The sequence below is a fragment of the Danio rerio genome, chromosome 1 (genome assembly GCF_052040795.2).
Source record: "Danio rerio strain M-AB ecotype USA chromosome 1, GRCz13ab, whole genome shotgun sequence".
Taxonomy (NCBI): Eukaryota; Metazoa; Chordata; class Actinopteri; order Cypriniformes; family Danionidae; genus Danio; species Danio rerio.
Window position 1 is genome coordinate 61,721,270 of NC_141021.1, and position 18,731 is coordinate 61,740,000.

At 42.0% G+C, this 18,731-nt stretch overlaps 1 protein-coding gene across 2 annotated transcripts in view; it reads right to left on the reverse strand.

The window, feature by feature from the left end:
- Window positions 1-1,486: 1,486 nt before the first annotated feature.
- Window positions 1,487-18,731, reverse strand: part of cyp3a65 (cytochrome P450, family 3, subfamily A, polypeptide 65) — a 19,566-nt gene continuing 2,321 nt past the window's right edge. The window contains 13 exon segments of one of the 2 annotated variants that reach the window (NM_001037438.2): window positions 1,487-2,060; window positions 4,529-4,691; window positions 5,038-5,264; window positions 5,381-5,541; window positions 6,255-6,336; window positions 6,414-6,556; window positions 6,818-6,966; window positions 10,236-10,324; window positions 10,748-10,861; window positions 10,935-11,034; window positions 11,135-11,187; window positions 11,352-11,445; window positions 11,513-11,590. In NM_001037438.2, the coding sequence (NP_001032515.2) occupies window positions 1,941-2,060; window positions 4,529-4,691; window positions 5,038-5,264; window positions 5,381-5,541; window positions 6,255-6,336; window positions 6,414-6,556; window positions 6,818-6,966; window positions 10,236-10,324; window positions 10,748-10,861; window positions 10,935-11,034; window positions 11,135-11,187; window positions 11,352-11,445; window positions 11,513-11,571 (1,554 nt within the window). In that variant the 5' untranslated portion in view covers window positions 11,572-11,590 and the 3' untranslated portion in view covers window positions 1,487-1,940. 2 annotated transcript variants of the gene reach the window in all.

Sequence of the window (18,731 nt, forward strand, 5' to 3'; positions counted from 1 at the left end):
TGATAATAATAATAATAATAATGATAATAATAATAATGATAATAATAATAATGATAATAATAATAATTATTATTATAATAATAATGATAATAATAATAACAATGATAATAATAATGATAATATTAATAATAATAATAATAATAATGATAATAATAATAATAATGATGATAAAAATAATAATAATAATAATGATAATAATAATAATTATTATTATAATAATAATGATAATAATAATAATAATAATGATAAAAATAATAATAATAATAATGATAATAATAATAACAATGATAATAATAATGATAATATTAATAATAATTATAATAATAATGATAATAATAATAATAATAATAATGATAAAAATAATAATAATAATAATAATGATAATAATAATAATAATGATAAAAATAATAATAATGATAATAATAATAATAATAATAATAATAATGATAATAATAATAATGATAATAATAATAATAATAATAATAATGATAATAATAATAATAATAATGATAATAATAATAATGATAATAATAATAATAATAATAATAATTATGATAATGATAATAATAATAATAATGATAATAATAATAATAATGATGATAATAATAATAATGATAATAATAATAATAATAATGATAATAATAATAATAAGAATAATAATAATAGAGCTGCTCTCCACTGGAGATCTGAGAGCTGAAGTGATCTGACTGCAGACAGAAGCAGATGATCAGTGTCTCCTGAACACCTGAAGCACACTGTTAAGGGTTTGTTCTAGCACACTTTGAGTCTTGTGTTTAGACACTGACGACAGAAGTCAGAGCTGATTAATGCGGCGCTCAGGTCTCTGTGCTGGAAATGTTTGCAGATTCAAGAGAAAGAAACGACGTGTCGTGCATATGACAGCAGATTTCCTGAGGATTTACAGCGCGCGTGATCATCAGCAGCAGTTCAGAACTCAATCATTTTCTTTTCGGTTTAATTCCATTATTATAAAAGGGATTGCCACTGCAGAATGAATCGCCAACTATTCCAGCATATGTTTTACACAGTGAATGCCCTTCCAGCTGCAACCCATCTCTGGGAAACACAGTCATTCATGCACACACACTACGGCCAGTGTAGTTGATCAGTTCCCCTATAGCGCATGTGTTTGGACTGTGGGGGAAACCGGAGCACCCGGAGGAAACCCACACCAACACGGGGAGAACATGCAAACTCCACACAGAAACACCAACTGACCCAGCCGAGGCTTGAACCAGCGACCTTCTCTGCTGTGAGGTGAAAATGCTGCCCACATTTGTGATAGGGAAACAGGAAGTGTGTCTGATGCACTCCGCCAACTGGAGATCAACAGCACACGTCAGAGCGCTCATCAGCCAATCAGAATCCAGCATTCAGCAGACCTGCTCTAAAAGCGGTAATGTATGAGAGAGAGTTCTAGATTACAGTTTAACACACACACACACACACACACACCAGACACATCTGCAGACTTTAATCTTGAACGGTTGACTTTATTGTGGTGATTGAGCAGGTTATAGAGAGTTTAAATAGTGAATATTCCGTCATCATTTACTCCTTTACTTCAGCCCTTTATGAGTCTCTTTCATCAGAAGATGTTTTGAAGAATGTTTAAACGGCTCACCTCTGACTTTGATAGTATTTGTTTTTCCTACTTTAGAGTCAGTGTTTAGAGGCTTTCAGCATTCTTCAAAACATCTTCTGTAGTGTTTAAACTCCAATAGTGTTGGAGGCACTTGGGGGAAATAAATAGAGTGAATGTTGATTATTGTGTGAACTACTCTTCTACAATATGACTGAGACTCTGTCCGCTGAGTTCTCCTAAGACTCCTCCTGAACACCAGAGTGATGCTGTATGAAGATCAGACCTCCTCCTCTTCCTCCTCCTCCTCCTCCTCAGACTCAGTCAGCGAGTCTCTTCATGATTTTTGGTTGTTGTTGCACACGTCCGGCGACTGCGAGAGCTTGCGCGGCTGGAGCTTCAGCTTGATGGGGTCTTTCGGGGACAGTAGGCCATTGAAGCCCAGCTCCAGAGGAACCTGAAGAGCAGAGAAGATCCACATGTCACATCAGCGCTCCGACTAAAGCTGCAGAGCCAGTTTTAAACCACTGCTGCATCCCAAATCCCCCTCACTCACTGCTCCCTACTGTAGTCCACTGTATAGTCCACTTGGAGTGAATGAAGCGAGGGAACTGGAGCACTACCGAGTGCACTGAGAAGATGCTGCTTTGTTTGTGTTTTGCTGTTTGCTGAACCCTTCAGATGGATTAGATTTATATCTGTCATTCAACACTCATTCAGTGCGGTGCATTATGGGTATTTTCTAGCTGTTCATGACTTGTAGATTGCAGTGCATTGTGGGATTGACTGATTGATCACTCTAGATCGACTATGGTTTCCCTCAAATAGTGCACTATTAGTGTGATTTCAGATGCAGACTGTGTTCATATTTATAGAAGCACCAAAACAAACACACCAAGCTCCACCCCTTCTATATCTTTATATCAGGGGTCACCATGTTCCTGGAGGGCCGGTGTCCTGCAGATCTGAGCTCCAACCCTGATCAAACACACCTGAACAAGCTGATCGAGCTCTTACTAGGGAGACTTGAAACACTCAGGCAGGTGTGTTGAGGCAAGTTGGAGCTCAACCCTGCAGCACACCGGACCTCCAGGACCGAGATTGGTGACCCCTGCTTGGTAGTGTTACCAGACACGCCCCTTACTGCTGATTGGCTGCAAATGTTTTGGGATTTGCTTTGACCAAGGTTATTTCAGTAAATGAAAACTATCGGCCACACTTTCATTAATCTGCATAAAATAAGATCTATAAGTAAGTAAGACTCATCTTCTGCGATTTTCAAGAGGGAACAGTAGATGGCGCCATTTACAGATTAAACATCTATTTAGACATCAAATGTTCACACTATTTTAAATTGACAAATGTAATGTTTATCTACATTTATCTACTGATTTTTATTACTAATACGTCTGCACTAGAGTGGATGTAAGCTGTGCAAACACTAAACTGTGCTGTGCTCCACAATGAACATGTTCTAGTCGCTCTGATGAACTACGATCACTAAATAAATAAATAAATTATATATATATGAACCAGTGTTTATCCACTTGAAGGATTCTCAAATATAAAGAGGATTGTCTTCATTGTTTGTCTGATCTACTATTTTATTTTTATTACTAATACGTCTGCACTAGAGTGGATGTAAGCTGTGCAAACACTAAACTGTGCTGTGCTCCACAATGAACATGTTCTAGTCACTCTGATGAACTACGATCACTAAATAAATAAATTATATATATATGAACCAGTGGTGTAAAGTACTTGAGTAAATGGACTTTGTTACTTTACTTAACTATTTTTTGGCTGCTTTTTACTTGTACTGAGTATTAAAAATATAAGCAACTTTTACTCTCTACTTGACTACATTTTTGATTGGATATATGTACTCTTTACTCCACTACATTTGAACGGACGCTTATAGTTACTTATTACATTGTGATTGTGCGTGAAGCCGAAGTCGGCACATGAAGCAGTGCCAGCACAGATGACCATCCCTGGCCTTATCTGAAAGAAATGTTCTCGTTTGCCGATATGCAGAATGGCTCTTACAGGATGCAGTGTCTACTTTGTTTGCCACGAAAATAAGTGCTTTTAAGAATTTATCGTACAAATTGAGAAAACACATTGAAGTAAGAGTCTATTTAACAGTAATTTAATGTGGATTTAGTGAATTTATTACAGTTACTGAAATGGCAAAAACCTCTGTGACATGACATGACTGTTTTAGCTTAATTTTTTTTTGTGCAACGGGAATAAATGTTTTACTGAAATTATACATTTCGCATCGTGTATTTAGCTGTGAGGGATGGATTTTTCATTGAATTTATATGTAGTTTACTAAGTGGAAAAATTACACTGCTCCTCTTTGTTTAATATTAATACAGAGAAAACATCCTAATCAATTAGAAACTGCTCAAAATAAAGTATCGCCCCCCTTTGAGACGGTGAGGTGAATCACATGAAAGTCAGCTCTGATTTTTTTTTACTACATTTTTTACTTCTTTTTTTTAATTGTTTGTGCCTTTTCGAACATTTGAGTTTGAGACTTTTTGTTCTGTTTGTTTTAATCTATTTTGTTCTGCCATATAGAAACACTGAGGTGTTCAATGTAATTTCTATATTAGGAAATAAAACCTTTCTCAGTGTTCTTTGAGTCTACATTTAGTATGAGTAAAATACTAAAGTTCTTTTAAAATCGGACACTTTAATACTTTTACTCAACTCTTATTGGAACTGGTGACTTGTAACTTGTAATGGAGTCATTTTTTACAGTAAGCTATCTGTACTTTTACTCTGGTATGGTTTTCAGGGACTCTCATATGAACTAAACCGCACTGCGTTCACAAATTAAACTGAAGACGCTGACCTATGATATCCTGCGCTCTGACTCTGTGGTGTTTTCAAATGTCATGTTCGGATCCTCACCTGTGTCTCGTCACACACAGAGACGTCGAACCTCTGCAGGATCTCCACGATGGCCAGCTTCATGGTCACCTGAGCGAAACGCATGCCGATGCAGTTCCTGGGGCCCAGACCGAACGGCATGTACATGTAGGGGTCTATCGACTCTTTATTGCCTTTAGTGAACCTGAGACAAACACAAGACTTGATCAGTGAAGGTTTGGGCTCAATACCTCTTCTAGATGGGCGTTGGGCCACTGCCAAGGACTACCCATCCATTCTGGAGGACCTTGTGACCCAATGAGTCAATTATTGTAGGCAGTGTGTGTGTCAGTATTCGTAGGACTCATGTCTGTCATTCCCAACACCAGCCAATGCTGTACTGAGGAGGACCATACTGATCAACTACTGTGCTCTAACACCAGACCTTCAGTTTCAGTGTCCAACCCCTGTACTTTAGCTCTGCGAGCGGTCAACAGGACCATTGAACATGAGCTGTTAGTATATGAGCTGTTAACGAAGGCCCTCCTGACCTCTCGGGTTTGAAGCTCTCCGGTTCGCTCCAGTAATCGGGGTCTCTGTGGAGGGCGTAGGTCGGCACCATGACCACCAAGTCTTTGGGGATGAGGAGGCCGTTGATCTCCACTGTCTTCTTGCAGACGCGCTCAAGGCGGGCAGCGACGGGGTACAGCCGCAGAGACTCGGACAGCGCTGCGTCCAGGTAGTCCATGCTCATCAGGGTTTCATAGTCCACCGGGGCCTTCAACACAGGAGCAGGGTTAAGAACTAATACTGGGATTCTGACAAGCTTCATACCTGTCAACAGCTGAGTAACACGATCAGGGAGAGACTTTCATTGGCTTCCTTCTGCCGTACCTGGTTGGGGAAGGTCTCGTCGATCTCCTCCTGCAGTTTCTTCATGGTCTCTGGGTTGGTTGCCAGATTGTAGAAGAGGAAGGACAGAGTGCTGCTGCTGGTCTCGTAACCGGCGAAGATGAAGATCATGGACTGCGATAAGATCTCGTGGTCACTCAGACCTGCGGGGGACAATGATTAAAGAGGATCTTATCATGCAGAATCAGCTCGAGGAGGCGGTTTGGACAGAAGTGTGTGCAGTATAGTGTGCAGCAACACATCAGCAACACTCTGTGATTGAGCAGTGTTTCTCAGCAGTTGTGCTTTACTGAGTAGTGTTCTAGATGTGCACTTTTACTCCCCCTTGATTACTGCAGTATCTGTGCTGTTACTCCACTACTGTCCTTCAGCCTGCATCTCTACTGTATTATTACCTGTCTATGAGAGAGATCAGTGCTGTGACTCCTGACCAATCAGATCACACACAGAGTAACCCGCATCATCATGAACAGCTCAACACATGTGATTTACACAGGCAGCACACTGTGTGGAAGCATTACAAGTGGCCAAGAAGATGTCTGAAGTCTTAAACTCAATTCCTCAATTACTAACTCAACAATAACTCAATTTACTCAATTAAAGTAGACACAACTCCATTGATTTTGAGGTCCACCACAAACAGTGTAGCAGAGCGGCTTTCCCCGCCCACTGATATTGATTGACAGGCGCATATTATCATGAGCCAGACATGTTCATGTCGAGCAGGGAATAGTGAACGATCTGATGGGGATTCTGAGCTGAACACTCACAGTTGAAAGACTCACTTTACATGTTGTGAAGTGGGTAAAACAGGCTTCACAGACGGTGGCAGTAGTTGCTTTATAGTTAGCTTCACCTTTCTCCGTGTGCTCTCCATCACTTTTGTGTTTCACTCCAGTCTGAGAATCAACCATCAGCTGCAGGAAGTCCACTCTCTTCTGCAGGAAGTCAGACGTGTTTACACCACTGTATGCATCATCACTACAGAGATCCCCATGGAAAGTCTAATTCGTACCTTCGTGTTGTCTTTGGCCACTGTCTTCGTGTCTCTGTCGGACTTGATCTTCTGTAAGGCGGCGTAGAAGAAATCGGTCACAGATGTGGGGAAAAGGGCGAAATCCATCTTCTCCAGGACGGGGGCCATGAAGGGGAAAAAAGCTGAAGAGGAAATTGGGAAGATGCTTTTGAACACTTTCACACAACTGATCCAAACATGATGTTTGTAATATGAACATGATCAAGGAAAACCACATCAACTTCATCTATAAAGACACAGCGGCAGTCATCAAAACTGCTGAGGAGAGAGGACAGCCTTCCACAGCTGAGGAGTGTTTTACTGAAAGGTTTCTATCTGTGTGTGTGTGTGTGTGTATAACAGAAGCTCGACTGCTCCAATATGGCGGAGTGTGTTCTGCTCACCGATCAACAGGAAGAGAGGGTTCAGCAGGTCAAACTTCAGCATTTTCTTGATGTTGGTCACGAATGGGTCTTTGGGGTTGTTGAGGGAGTCGATGTCGACGCTGAACGCAGTGCTGGTCACCACATCCATACTGTACGCACCGAAGAACCTGAACACACACACACACACACACGTTTGTTTTTGTGAAAAGTGGGGACATTACATAGTTTTCCATTCATTTTATACAGCCCAAACTGTATATTGTATTGCCCTCAGCCCACCCCACCCCTAAACCCAACCATCACAGCAGACTGTGAGCAGCTTTACTCTGATTAAACTCATTCTGTAGGATTTATAAGCTTTTTGAGAAATGAGGACGTCACCAATGTCCTCACATTTCACCTCCTTACTGAAATACCTGTGTCACACCCATGTCATTATCCAGATTTGTGTCCTGATATGTCACAAAAACACGTACACACACACACACACACACACACACACACACACCTTTATTCTCCTCTGACACACTCCTCTGGCATTCTTCAGTCATGTGGTTTTCTACAGTCATCTGATGCATTCATGACCATCAGTCACATGATGAGAGGAGGCTCTGGCGGCAGATATCTCTCAGATATTGGAGGTGTTTCACTACACTGTACACAACTGCACTATACTGACAGGGCTCATCAATGTTGACATGACTGTCTTTCACCTGTCTGGACTCTGTGGCTCACAGATCAGCAGTCTGTCCACAGTGTTTCTGTTGTTCTGTGTTCACCACCTTTGCCCCATTGAGAGTCATAAATCTGAAGGCCGATAGCAGCGCTCGCGTCACTGTTTCCCATGACTGATCGTCTGTCAGCATGTTTGCTGATGGTTATTGTTGAGGAATTTCAACACACCTGCTCCGGTTTGAGAAAATAGACTGACTGACTAGATCAGGACATACTGGATACTATAAGCGGATAGCGTGATAATGGTGCTAGCATTGCCAAACATGGAAGCAAAAGGCTAATTTGTGTTAGCAATGTGCTGTCCTTGCTGACAACATTTTACTTGATGCATGTTTACTTGTCATGTAAACACAAACACAGCAACATACAATGCATGTTAGTAACCCTGTGGAGAAGAAGAGTGTAAACTGGTCAGGTGGGTTTTGAACTGGTGTAAGCCGGGGTTTTGTTGGTCATGAGCTGGTCAGGTTCAGGTCAAGTTTAAGGTTAAAAACGCAGTGCTTACATTGACAACAACAGAAGAAAGAAACAGTCAGCGATTGGTGGACACACACCCTTGGACACAGGTAAACATGTTTTAACTAGAAAACTGAAAAAATAAGGAGTAAACTACAACTATTGAACGGTATCAATCTGTGTTAACTAATGGAACTCAGGCAGTCAAAGTAAATAATAGCCTGTCTCAAGTTGAATATAGTAGTGCTGGTGTCCCTCAGGGTTGTGTGAGCTCATCACTTTTATTTACTCTATATACTAATGAGCAGCACAAGCAGGCACTCACAGAATATTTTTTTAAAATATCTAGACGATACGGTAATTTTAAGTTTGCTAAACAAACAAGATCCTGTTTCTGTCTGTTTTTCTGAAATTTAATCATTTGTTGAGTGGTGTGAAGAAAACTTTTTAAAAGTAAATAGAAAAAAAAATCAAAGGAAATAATCTTTGATCCCGAGTGTGTTGTCGAGCATTTACCAGTGTTTGTACATAATCAAGAAATCACACTGCAAAAAAATTTTTTCTTAGAGTTTTTGTCTTGTTTCTAGTCCAAATATCTAAAAGTTCTCAAATCAAGAGGCATTTTCTAGACAAGCAAAACATATTGTCTTGTTTTAAGAAATAATCTGCCAAAATGAAGCCAGCTTTTCCTTAAATCAAGCTAAATTATCTGCCAATGGGGTGAGCAAAATAACCGTGTTTTTTGATTTGTGATAAGATTATTTTGCTTATCCCATTGGCAGATAATTTAGCTTGATTTAAGGAAAAGCTGGCTTCATTTTGGCAGATTATTTCTTAAAACAAGACAATATGTTTTGCTTGTCTAGAAAATGCCTCTTGATTTGAGAACTTTTAGATATTTGGACTAGAAACAAGACAAACAGTTTAAGTAAGAAAAGCATGTTTTTGCAGTGCACTCAGGTACAGTCATACGGGTATTTGGGAATTCACATAGACCGGTCTCTAACATGGGACACTCACGGAAACTGGATCTGTGAAAAGCTTCCTCAAAGACTGTATTTTCTACGAAGGTTATGGTTTCATGGTGTTGATAAGAAAATCATGTACTTATTTTATCAAGCTGTGTTTGAAAGTGTTATCAGGTATGGTCTATCTACATGGTATGGCAATCTTTCTGTAAATCTGAAATCAATTTTTTTAATATTATCAGAACTGCTCTAAAACTAATAGCATCTGAAACTTTTACTATATACAAACACTCTACGAGCAATGCTCTCTGAATGAAGCCAAAAGAGTTTTAAAGAACCCATCGCATGTACTCTTCCCATTTTACAATCTTTTACCTTCTGAAGAAGATACAGAACTTTCCGCTGGAAAAGGAAGAGGCTTTAGAACTCTTTTATTCCAGTGTTAATCAGACGATTGAACACTGAACGATAGTGTGTGTAATTTTTGCATGTTGGCTTATTTTTCAAATTGTTATTGTGTCAGAACCTGCTGAAGTGCTGTGTGAGTCTACAGAAACTTTCCCCTTGAGGGACAATGAAGTATACAAACAACAAACACAAAAGCAGACAGAAATAAGGTAAATCATTCTGTTCTTCTTGTCCATGTTTAAGCGTATCACTTCTAGGCATGGGACGATAATCGACAACCGCTCTCAAGGTATACCGCGGTTTGGAAAAGTCAAGGTTTTCAAACCACCACAATTTTCTGCAATACCGTTCCTAAGGTGTGTGTAGGATTTTTATATTTATTTTTTGTTTGTTTTTTAGGACAGCAGTATCTCCAGCAGAAAAGATATCTACAGATGTTGATTTAAATAGTAAAGTAATCAGTGTTTCAGAAACTAATGAAGACAGCAGAAGTCAATAACTCATCTGAATTATTCAGCCTGACATGTTCACTGCTGCAAAATACTTTAAATGTTTCTCAAAATAAAACACTGTGCTCAAAGAGGAAAAGTTTTAGTTTTTTACCTCAGACATTTAAAAAGAACTTATTTCAGAGCAATAATTGCCGCGACACTGTGAAACCCTGATATTTTTATCCAAGGTTATCATGCTGTCAGAATCTTATACCAGCCCATGCCTATTCACTTCCAGAGCTGTCTCAGACCTCCAGACAAGGCTTTCTGGAGTGTGTCCTATAGAGCTGTAATATGCACTGTGATAGTGTAGCAGCTGTCCTTATCTCTCCAGATAACAAGAAGCCATGAACTGTGATATGATGTAACAGAACTCACTCTTTAATATCCGCAGACTCTCCTCTCTTTGCTGTTTTCCCCATGCTGTCAACCAGAATGTGACTGTGTTTCTTCATGATGCCAAACATCTAGACGAGAAACAGCAATAAATCATCATCATCATCATCATCATCATCATCTGAACTGTTACAGCCTTCAGCACCATCATTAGCCGAAATCTCAACAATACAATGCTTACACGTAATAGCTAAACAGAAGAGCTTTATTACCGATTAAAGACGAGCATGAGAATGAAACATCGAGACTCTGGTGTTCTGTCACTTCAGATTGAGCTACAACCCCTTCAATAACCTGGAAGGGATGTTGATGAGGAACTATGCTACCCGTCAGATTGTGCTACCAGAGGAAGTTTAGATGTGGAGCAGTGTGATGTGAGGCTGACCCTGATCTTTCCCAAACCATAACCTCAGAACCCTTCAGAAATGCAGTGCGGTTAGCATAATCTGATAGTCAGGCCAGCGGGGTTCTGTCAGTGTTTGAGACTCACGGACCTCCTTCAGCCTTCCGCTGGTGAAGGATGGCGAGAGGACGCTGCGGATCCTCCTCCAGTCGTCATCTTCTACGATGGACACGGCATCGTACAGCGCCCCGTTCAGACGGAAGTTCTAAAAAGAGCAGAGGTCTCATCATTCGAGATCAATATTTGACAAACAGTTCAGAGCAGCGCTGAGGATTTACCCTTCTGTTGGTGAAGAGGGAGTAACACTCTTTGATCAGAACGGTTTTGATGATGGTTTGGTCCATGACGCACAGAACAGGCTGCCTCCCGTCATAGATACTGTGAAGACATGAATGAAGATGATGGATAGCAGTTTAGTAATGTCCCACAATCTGAAGAGTGCAGTAGAGTATGAATGCGTAGTGAAGTATTGACTTACCCCCAGATCCGTCCATACTTCTCAAAACAATCCATATCGAAGACATGAAAGCCCTGGAGGAGCAGAGAGCGACAGAGTCTTAGACTGTGAAAGCAATGAGCTGAGGGAGCGTGACAGAGTTTCTACATTTGTTAGAGTGAGTGGATGTTCAAGAGACCAGAAGAGTCAGGATAACTGAGGAGCATTCGAGAGATCATCTTAGAAACACTTAACTCACATCCTTGTATCTCAGCATGGTGCCGAAGAATGGGATGGCTTTGGGCCCCGGGATGCCCAGCTTCTTGAAGTACCTATGAGGCCAGGATCCATATCTGAAAGAACATCAGAGGCTTTAGACAGAGGTTATGAAGAGGTGTGTGTGTGTGTGTGGTCACTTACATGACCAGCAGCGCCACTAAGAACGCCAGCAGAGTCCATGTTTCTGCCGAGAAGAACATGCTGAAGATGATGAAGCTCAGACGGGCAACAGCGGTGGCGGAGCATCGGCTTTATTCTGCGCTGAGATTACACATTAACCAGAGAGGAGCACGCAAACATGGGTGTGTTCAACCTCTGTACACACACACACACACACACACACACACACAACAGAGAGAGAGTCAGCACTCACCTCGCTCCGAACTCAACACATAATCCCCAGATACACCTCGCTCTGCTGTGATTCACACGCTTCTGAAGCCTCGAGACCATGAGCATGTTCAGTTCTGTTGATTCAGTTCAGTGTGGATGTTAATGCTGAAGGATGTGATTCACTCAGAGTCAATCCTTGACTTTTTAGGGGTCCTAAGCGGCTCTAAGAGGGGGTCCATGACCGAGTGTTAAAAAAATCCATGACAGACACTTCCTGTTAACCTAAAATGTGATTCCGACTTTCCCCCACTGAGGTCAGTTAGTGAATACCTGAACAGATAGTTGAAGAGCCGTGAATGAGTCTCTGATTCTCTTCTGATTCTCTAATGTGTTGCTTGATTAACATTGAATAACACACTGTGAGAGGCAATGCACAGATCTCTCTAATAGACTACGCATTTGTGGACATTAAACTCCTTTCACACTTAATTAAGATAAAACATCCCAAGACTGACATATTTCATATTTTCATGACTATTTGGCTGTTTTTGCACACCATCAGTTCAGTCTGGAAGTGTGTTTTCACTGCTCAGATCGCGTGTACAGAAGTCATTCAGGGAGCTGCGTCTCTTTATCAACACAGTGTGTTCAAAAGTCACATCGGTTACGTGATTTGACTGATCTGAGTTTGCATATGGAAAGGGTTTCACAATCACTGAGCCTAGACAACAGTGTTATTTACTGTAGTGCTCCTGTCTTTATAACATTTCTCATGGCATCGGCTTCTTTCTGTCATGAATAATCTGTGTTTAGGGAAGATTGGCTCTGGGTTGACTGTAGAGCCGCTTTACCTGCTTCTACTAAACAAGCCAGAGATGACAGAATACTCCTTCAACAAGAGACAGAAGGAGAGACCAGCTCTCCTCTGGCCAAACTTAAAAGAGGCAGATCTTCAAGACGTCTGAACACTTATGAGTGTCCATCACGGTGAAGGAGAGAGGAGAAACTTAAGCTCTTGACTCTTGGACATCCTCTCTGACCCTATCTTCTCTGTATGGGAAAATGTGCTCTGGATACAGGCCGAATCCAAGATCATGTGACCCTCAGGATGAAGAAAGAGTCATGGCGGAGTCTTAGGGAGTGACCTAGGCAACATGAGGAAAGACCCAGTGGATCAGTTCCCCTATAGCGCATGTGTTTGGACTGTGGGGGAAACCGGAGCACCCGGAGGAAACCCACGCCAACACGGGAGAACATGCCAACTCCACACAGAAACACCAACTGACCCAACCAGTGACCTTCTTTTGTCTTGTCGCCCTTATTATAGGTATCAGGTAAAGGTGTTAGTCTCCTCCTCCCACACACAATTATTAGTGGTATAATTTTGTTAATCATTATTTCTTTATCCCTCAGTTTTGTATTCTTACTTATTGTTCTTCTTTTCTCATTGCCTATGTTACTGTCAGCTTTTGTCTAAATGGTTGTTGGACAGAAGACAGGTCCAGTTTCCCAAACACACTGCCACTTGGTCCTCAAGCAGCGATGGCTCTTCTGGTCAGTGACCCCGGTTCGAGCCTCATTCCCTCACTCTACCCGCTCCTCCCATCATGGTGGGTTTTGTCAGAGATTTCTCTGTCCGCTCGCAGACGGCAGCCACCCCTCCATGTAGACAACAGAGAGTACACCGGTATCTGTCCTCCTGACAAGCTTTACCTGACATTTAAACATTTCTCATTTTATTCCGTCACTTCATTTGAGCTACACTTCTTTAAAAATAGTAATAATAATAATTCCTTACATTTATATAGCACATAAAGTGCTTTACACATAGCAGGGAATCTCCTTATCCACCAGCAGTGTGCAGCATCTACCTGGATGACATGACAGCAGCTATTTTGCACCAGACCGCACACCACACAGCAGCTGATTGGTGGAGAGGAGACAGAGTGATGAAGCCAATTATGATATGGGGAGGGTGAGGAGGCCATGATGGACAGAGGCCAGTGGGCAGATTTGGCCAGGATGCCAGGGTTAAACCCCTACTCTTTTCGAAGGACATCCTGGGATATTTAACGACCACAGAGAGTCAGGACCTCGGTTTAACGTCTCATCCAAATGACAGTGCTCACTGAGCAGTATAGAGTCCCCATCACTATACTGGGGCATTAGGACCCACACAGACCGCAGGTTGGTCACCCCCTGCTGACCTCACTAACACCACTTCCGGCAGCAAACTAGCTTTCCCATGTGGTCTCCCATCCAGGTAGTGACCGGGTGCAGGCCTGCTTAGCTTCAGTGGGCGATCATGTGAGAGCTGCAGAGAGTGAGCTGCCGGCTATGGGGGTTTCTTTCAGAGAGATATGGATTGTGTTCAGTTTGGGGATTTTGTCCTTGTTCCTTACTTCAGGCTCAGTAAAGATGTCTGGAGTCCCGCTGAATTACCCGAGGTTGTAAACCACATCAGGAGTTTGTTGTTTTTGCACATGTGGAACACTAAAGCCCTGCTCCACAGATAAGCATTTGTAGGAGAGAGGGAATGTTTATCTGGAGATATCCAGAGAGGTGCGGTAATGATCTGTGATTGCTGGACTTTCCCACGCATACAGCAGTGACAGGTGCAGAAATACACTCCACAACACATGAGCATGCAGATCTGCTTTAATAAAAGAGGATACCAAACACATTATGAGAGAGGGAGTGCAGGACCTCCAGTCTCAGATGATACAGATTGATTATTCGCAGAATATCAAGATCAACTGTAGGTGGTAGATCTCTCTCTTATCTGGCACCTAAACTCTGGAACCGCCTTCCTAGCACAGTTGGGGAAGCAGACACACTGTCAGTGTAAAACTAGATTAAAGACACATCTCTCTGCATTAGCATACACACAACACACACATGCTGTTGAAGGATTCTCTCTAAAGGATTGTTAGTCTGCATTATTTAGAGCAACTGGAGCCAGGAACACCTCCCTAAAGACATTATAATGTGAACAGCATCTGTGCTTATGCTAGTCTGCTTGTCTTTATTCCCGAGGTCTCCATAATCCTGGACCAGGCCGTATCCTGGTGGTGGTCATGGAGCAGTGGAGAGCATGCGACTGATTCCTGTAGGACCCCAGTGACAGATGAGTCCTCACATTAATCCTGAAGGGCCAACACCCGCCCGTGACCTCTCCCACCTGCAGCTTCTCCACGATCCAGGCGCCTAGACTGCAGCTCTGCACAAGACATTTGGCCAGAGGAGAAATGGTGGTGCTCAACTGAGCCTGGTTTCTCTCCAGGATTTTTAATTCTTCACTTTCACCAATTGGTGAAGTTTGCTCCTCCACTGTCTCCACTGGCCTGCTTGGTTTGGGTCTTGTGGAGCTGCGCATGGATGGATTTGCTCTTCAGTGTTTGGACTCTCGGCAGTGAATAATAAAATTCACTGTGATCTTCTGTTCAGCTGCTTTGACACAATCTACTGGGTAGAAAGATGAACTGAATTGAGATGGAGATCGGGGCCAGGAACAGGAGTTGACAGTCGGGAGCTCTGTGAGCGCTTCATTCCTCTGGATGAGGGTGGTGTGTGTGTGTGTGTGTGTGTCTAGAGTATAACAATAGAGATTTTTTAACTTCTGGAGACTTTATTTTGGCTTGGATCATCTTCAGACAATCTCTGCACAGATATCTTATCAAACGCCTCTGATTCGCCTGCCCCTATGCCAGCAATTATTAACATGGTGTTTAGATATTGGCTTATTAGTATTTATATGATGTGATAAGACATCATATAGCATCAGTTTACAGATAGAGTTTCCCCAAATAGAGGCAGTAAACAGTAAGCTCTCAGATGGACAGCACTTCATCATGCAAACATGTGCATAAGGCCTTCCTCTCGGTAAGAGTGAGCATGAGCGATGGCCAGATCATACCTGCTCTGCAAAAAATGCTTTTCTTGCTTAGATTTTTTGACTTGTTTCTAGTCCAAATATCTAAAAATTCCTAAATCAAGAAGAATTTTCTAGACAAGCAAAATATATCATCTTGTTTTATCTCTGAATATCTAACAGGTCTCTGCAGGAATGACAGGTAAGTCTGGAAGGATGCTGTGTTTAGTCCCTGTTCACAAATTGAACTCTACCCAAACTGCCTGTGTGTGTGTGTGTGTGTGTGTGTGTGTGTGTGTACGTGTTTTTGTGACATATCAGGACACAAATCTGTATAATGACATGGGTATGACACAGGTATTACAAAAAGGAGGTGAAATATGAGGACATTGGTGACGTCCTCATTTCTCAAAATGCTTATAAATCACACTGAATGAGTTTAATCAGAGAGTAAAGCTGCACACAGTCTGCTGTGATGGTTGGGTTTAGGGGTGGGGTGGGGTGAGGGCAATACAATATACAGTTTGGACAGTATAAAATGAATGGAAACCTATGTAATGTCCCCACTTTTCACAAAAACAAACATGTGTGTGTGTGTGTGTGTGTGTGTGTGTGTGTGTGTGTGTGTGTGTGTGTGTGTGTGTGTGTGTGTGCGCACGTGTGTGTGTGTGCCACTGTTTGCACAGCTCAGTAAAGCAGTGAGAAACATGTGGAGGAGCTGCCTGCGTCATGTTTATGATCCTTTACGATTAATTATCGCTCACACGGCTGCAGTATCAGTAAACCTGCTCTACTTAAAGAAACCAATTAGATTATGTAAGTCTGGCTCATTAACACGGGTCAATGACTCTCCACCACACTTTATAAGGAAATCGAGCAGGTAAAGAGAGTTTGATGGTCTGATAATGAAAAACAAACAAAGATGATGAGTTTATTCTCCATCGTCTCATTCATCTGTAGAACACAAATGAGGAGTTTAACCAAAGCCCAGTGCTTCTTCACTCATCCAAACCAATGCCACAAAAACATTCAACTAAATGAGTTAAATAAATTTTAAAAAGTTCAACTAAAAAACTAAACTAAACTAACTAAAAAAAGTTAAATTAAGGTGAGGCAGTGGCGCAGTAGGTAGTGCTGTCGCCGCACAGCAAGAAAGTTGCTGGTTCGAACCTCGGCTCACTTGGCGTTTCTGTGTGGAGTATGCATTTTCTCCCTGCCTTCGCGTGGGTTTCCTCCAGGTGCTCCGGTTTCCCCCACAGTCCAAACACATGCGGTAGGTTGTCTAAATTGTCCGTAGTGTATGAGTGTGTGTGGATATTTTCCGGAGATGGGTTGCAGCTGGAAGGGCATCCGCTGCTTAAAAACTTGCTGGATAAGTTGGCGGTTCATTCCGCTGTGGCGACCCCGGATTAATAAAGGGACTAAGCCGACAAAAAAACGAATGAATGAATGAAGTTAAATTAAATATATATATATATATATATATTCTTCAAAATGCTTTTTGGTTTTAATACTTTTTATATATTTGGAAAAAATCAAGACAAACCTCAAAGTAAGAAACACACATATATATTCAGCAGTGCAGTACATCCTGCCTAACTACAATGACCATTAACCATTGTTTTGCCACAGTTTAACCATGGTTACTGTAGTAAAACTGTGATTGTGACTATTTAAAAAACATTGTTGGCTTAACTGAATGAAGTATTACCAGCAGAGACCCACAGAAGCAGTCATTTCCATGGATTAGTTCTGCGAGGGTTTGGTTGTGTTTTCTGATGGTGTGCATCATTGCAGGATGAGGTTTTGTGTTCTATATAAGTGCTTCGTCCGGTGTAGTATGCAGAACTGGCGATGCGGTGGCGTACTGGGTAACATGTTTGCCTCACAGTAAGTACATGGCAGAGGAGTACAGCTGCAGACGCCGCCCAGCTGGAGGGAGAATAAACAGGCCAGCGCAGACTGGTACACCGCCTTCATGAGGAGACAGCGGGCGCTCCGGGCCACCAGTGTTCCAGGCAGCAGTGGCGCAGAGCTGTTCTCCAGCCGGCGGGCAGGGCTGATGAAGTGGCCAGATAATAATAATAATAATCATGAATAATTCCTGACTCTTATACAGCTCTTTTCTGGACACTCAAAGCGCTTCACACATGTTTGGGGGATCTCCTCATCCAGCACTACTCTAGGAGTGGCTTTTCTATTCTGCCGCTCACAGGTTCAGCTCAGAGTGATTGTGTTTTAACTGATCAAATACTGATGTTCATATGCTTCTGTCTACAGTAAATGCGGCTCTTTTAAACCTTCTGCTCATCTGTGTATGATGAAAAACACATGTGAAGCAGCACACTGATGTAATCAGGAGTCAGCATATCTGTGCTGTATGAGTGATGGTGTGAGCAGCGATGCGGGAAACACAGCGCTACAGCCCAGACAGTCACAGATCAGGGCTCTGATTCACTACTTTTACATAGAAACATCAATAAAAGGTAACACACAGCAACCCTGTAACCTGTATTTAATGTTTACACTGCAAACCCAGTTAGATCCACGTGTTTCTTAAAGGAAGCCTCATATCTAATTTACTGAGACAGAAAACATCAGCTTACATCAGGGTTCACCAAACGTGTTGCTGGAGGGCCGGTGTCCTGCAGATCTGAGCTCCAACCCTGATCAAACACACCTGAACAAGCTGATCAAGCTCTTACTAGGGAGACTTCAAACAGCCAGGCAGGTGTGTTGAGGCAAGTTGGAGCTAAACCCTGCAGGACACCGGACCTCCAGGACCAAGATTGGTGACCCCTGCCTTACATACTATTGTAGATAACTCACATGAGCATTTGCAGATTCTTCAGTAATAACAGAGAAATAAACTCAGAGGGAAGATCAGTGGTGGATATTCGGCTCTTTCAGGACTGCACAGATGTTCCTCTGGTTTGAGCAGATCACACTGAATAAAGACTCCAGTTTACTGATCATTAAATCAGGTAATGAGCTTATACACCATGGCAGAATGAAGACCGCTGAAGCTGCTCTGTGTTTACTGACAGCGGGTGTCGATTGAGAGTTTAGCAGTGTCATGATCACCAGCGATCTGACCACCAGACTGCCTTGTTTGTTTGTTTGTTTTATCCTGTTTACTGCCTGCCTCGTGACCAT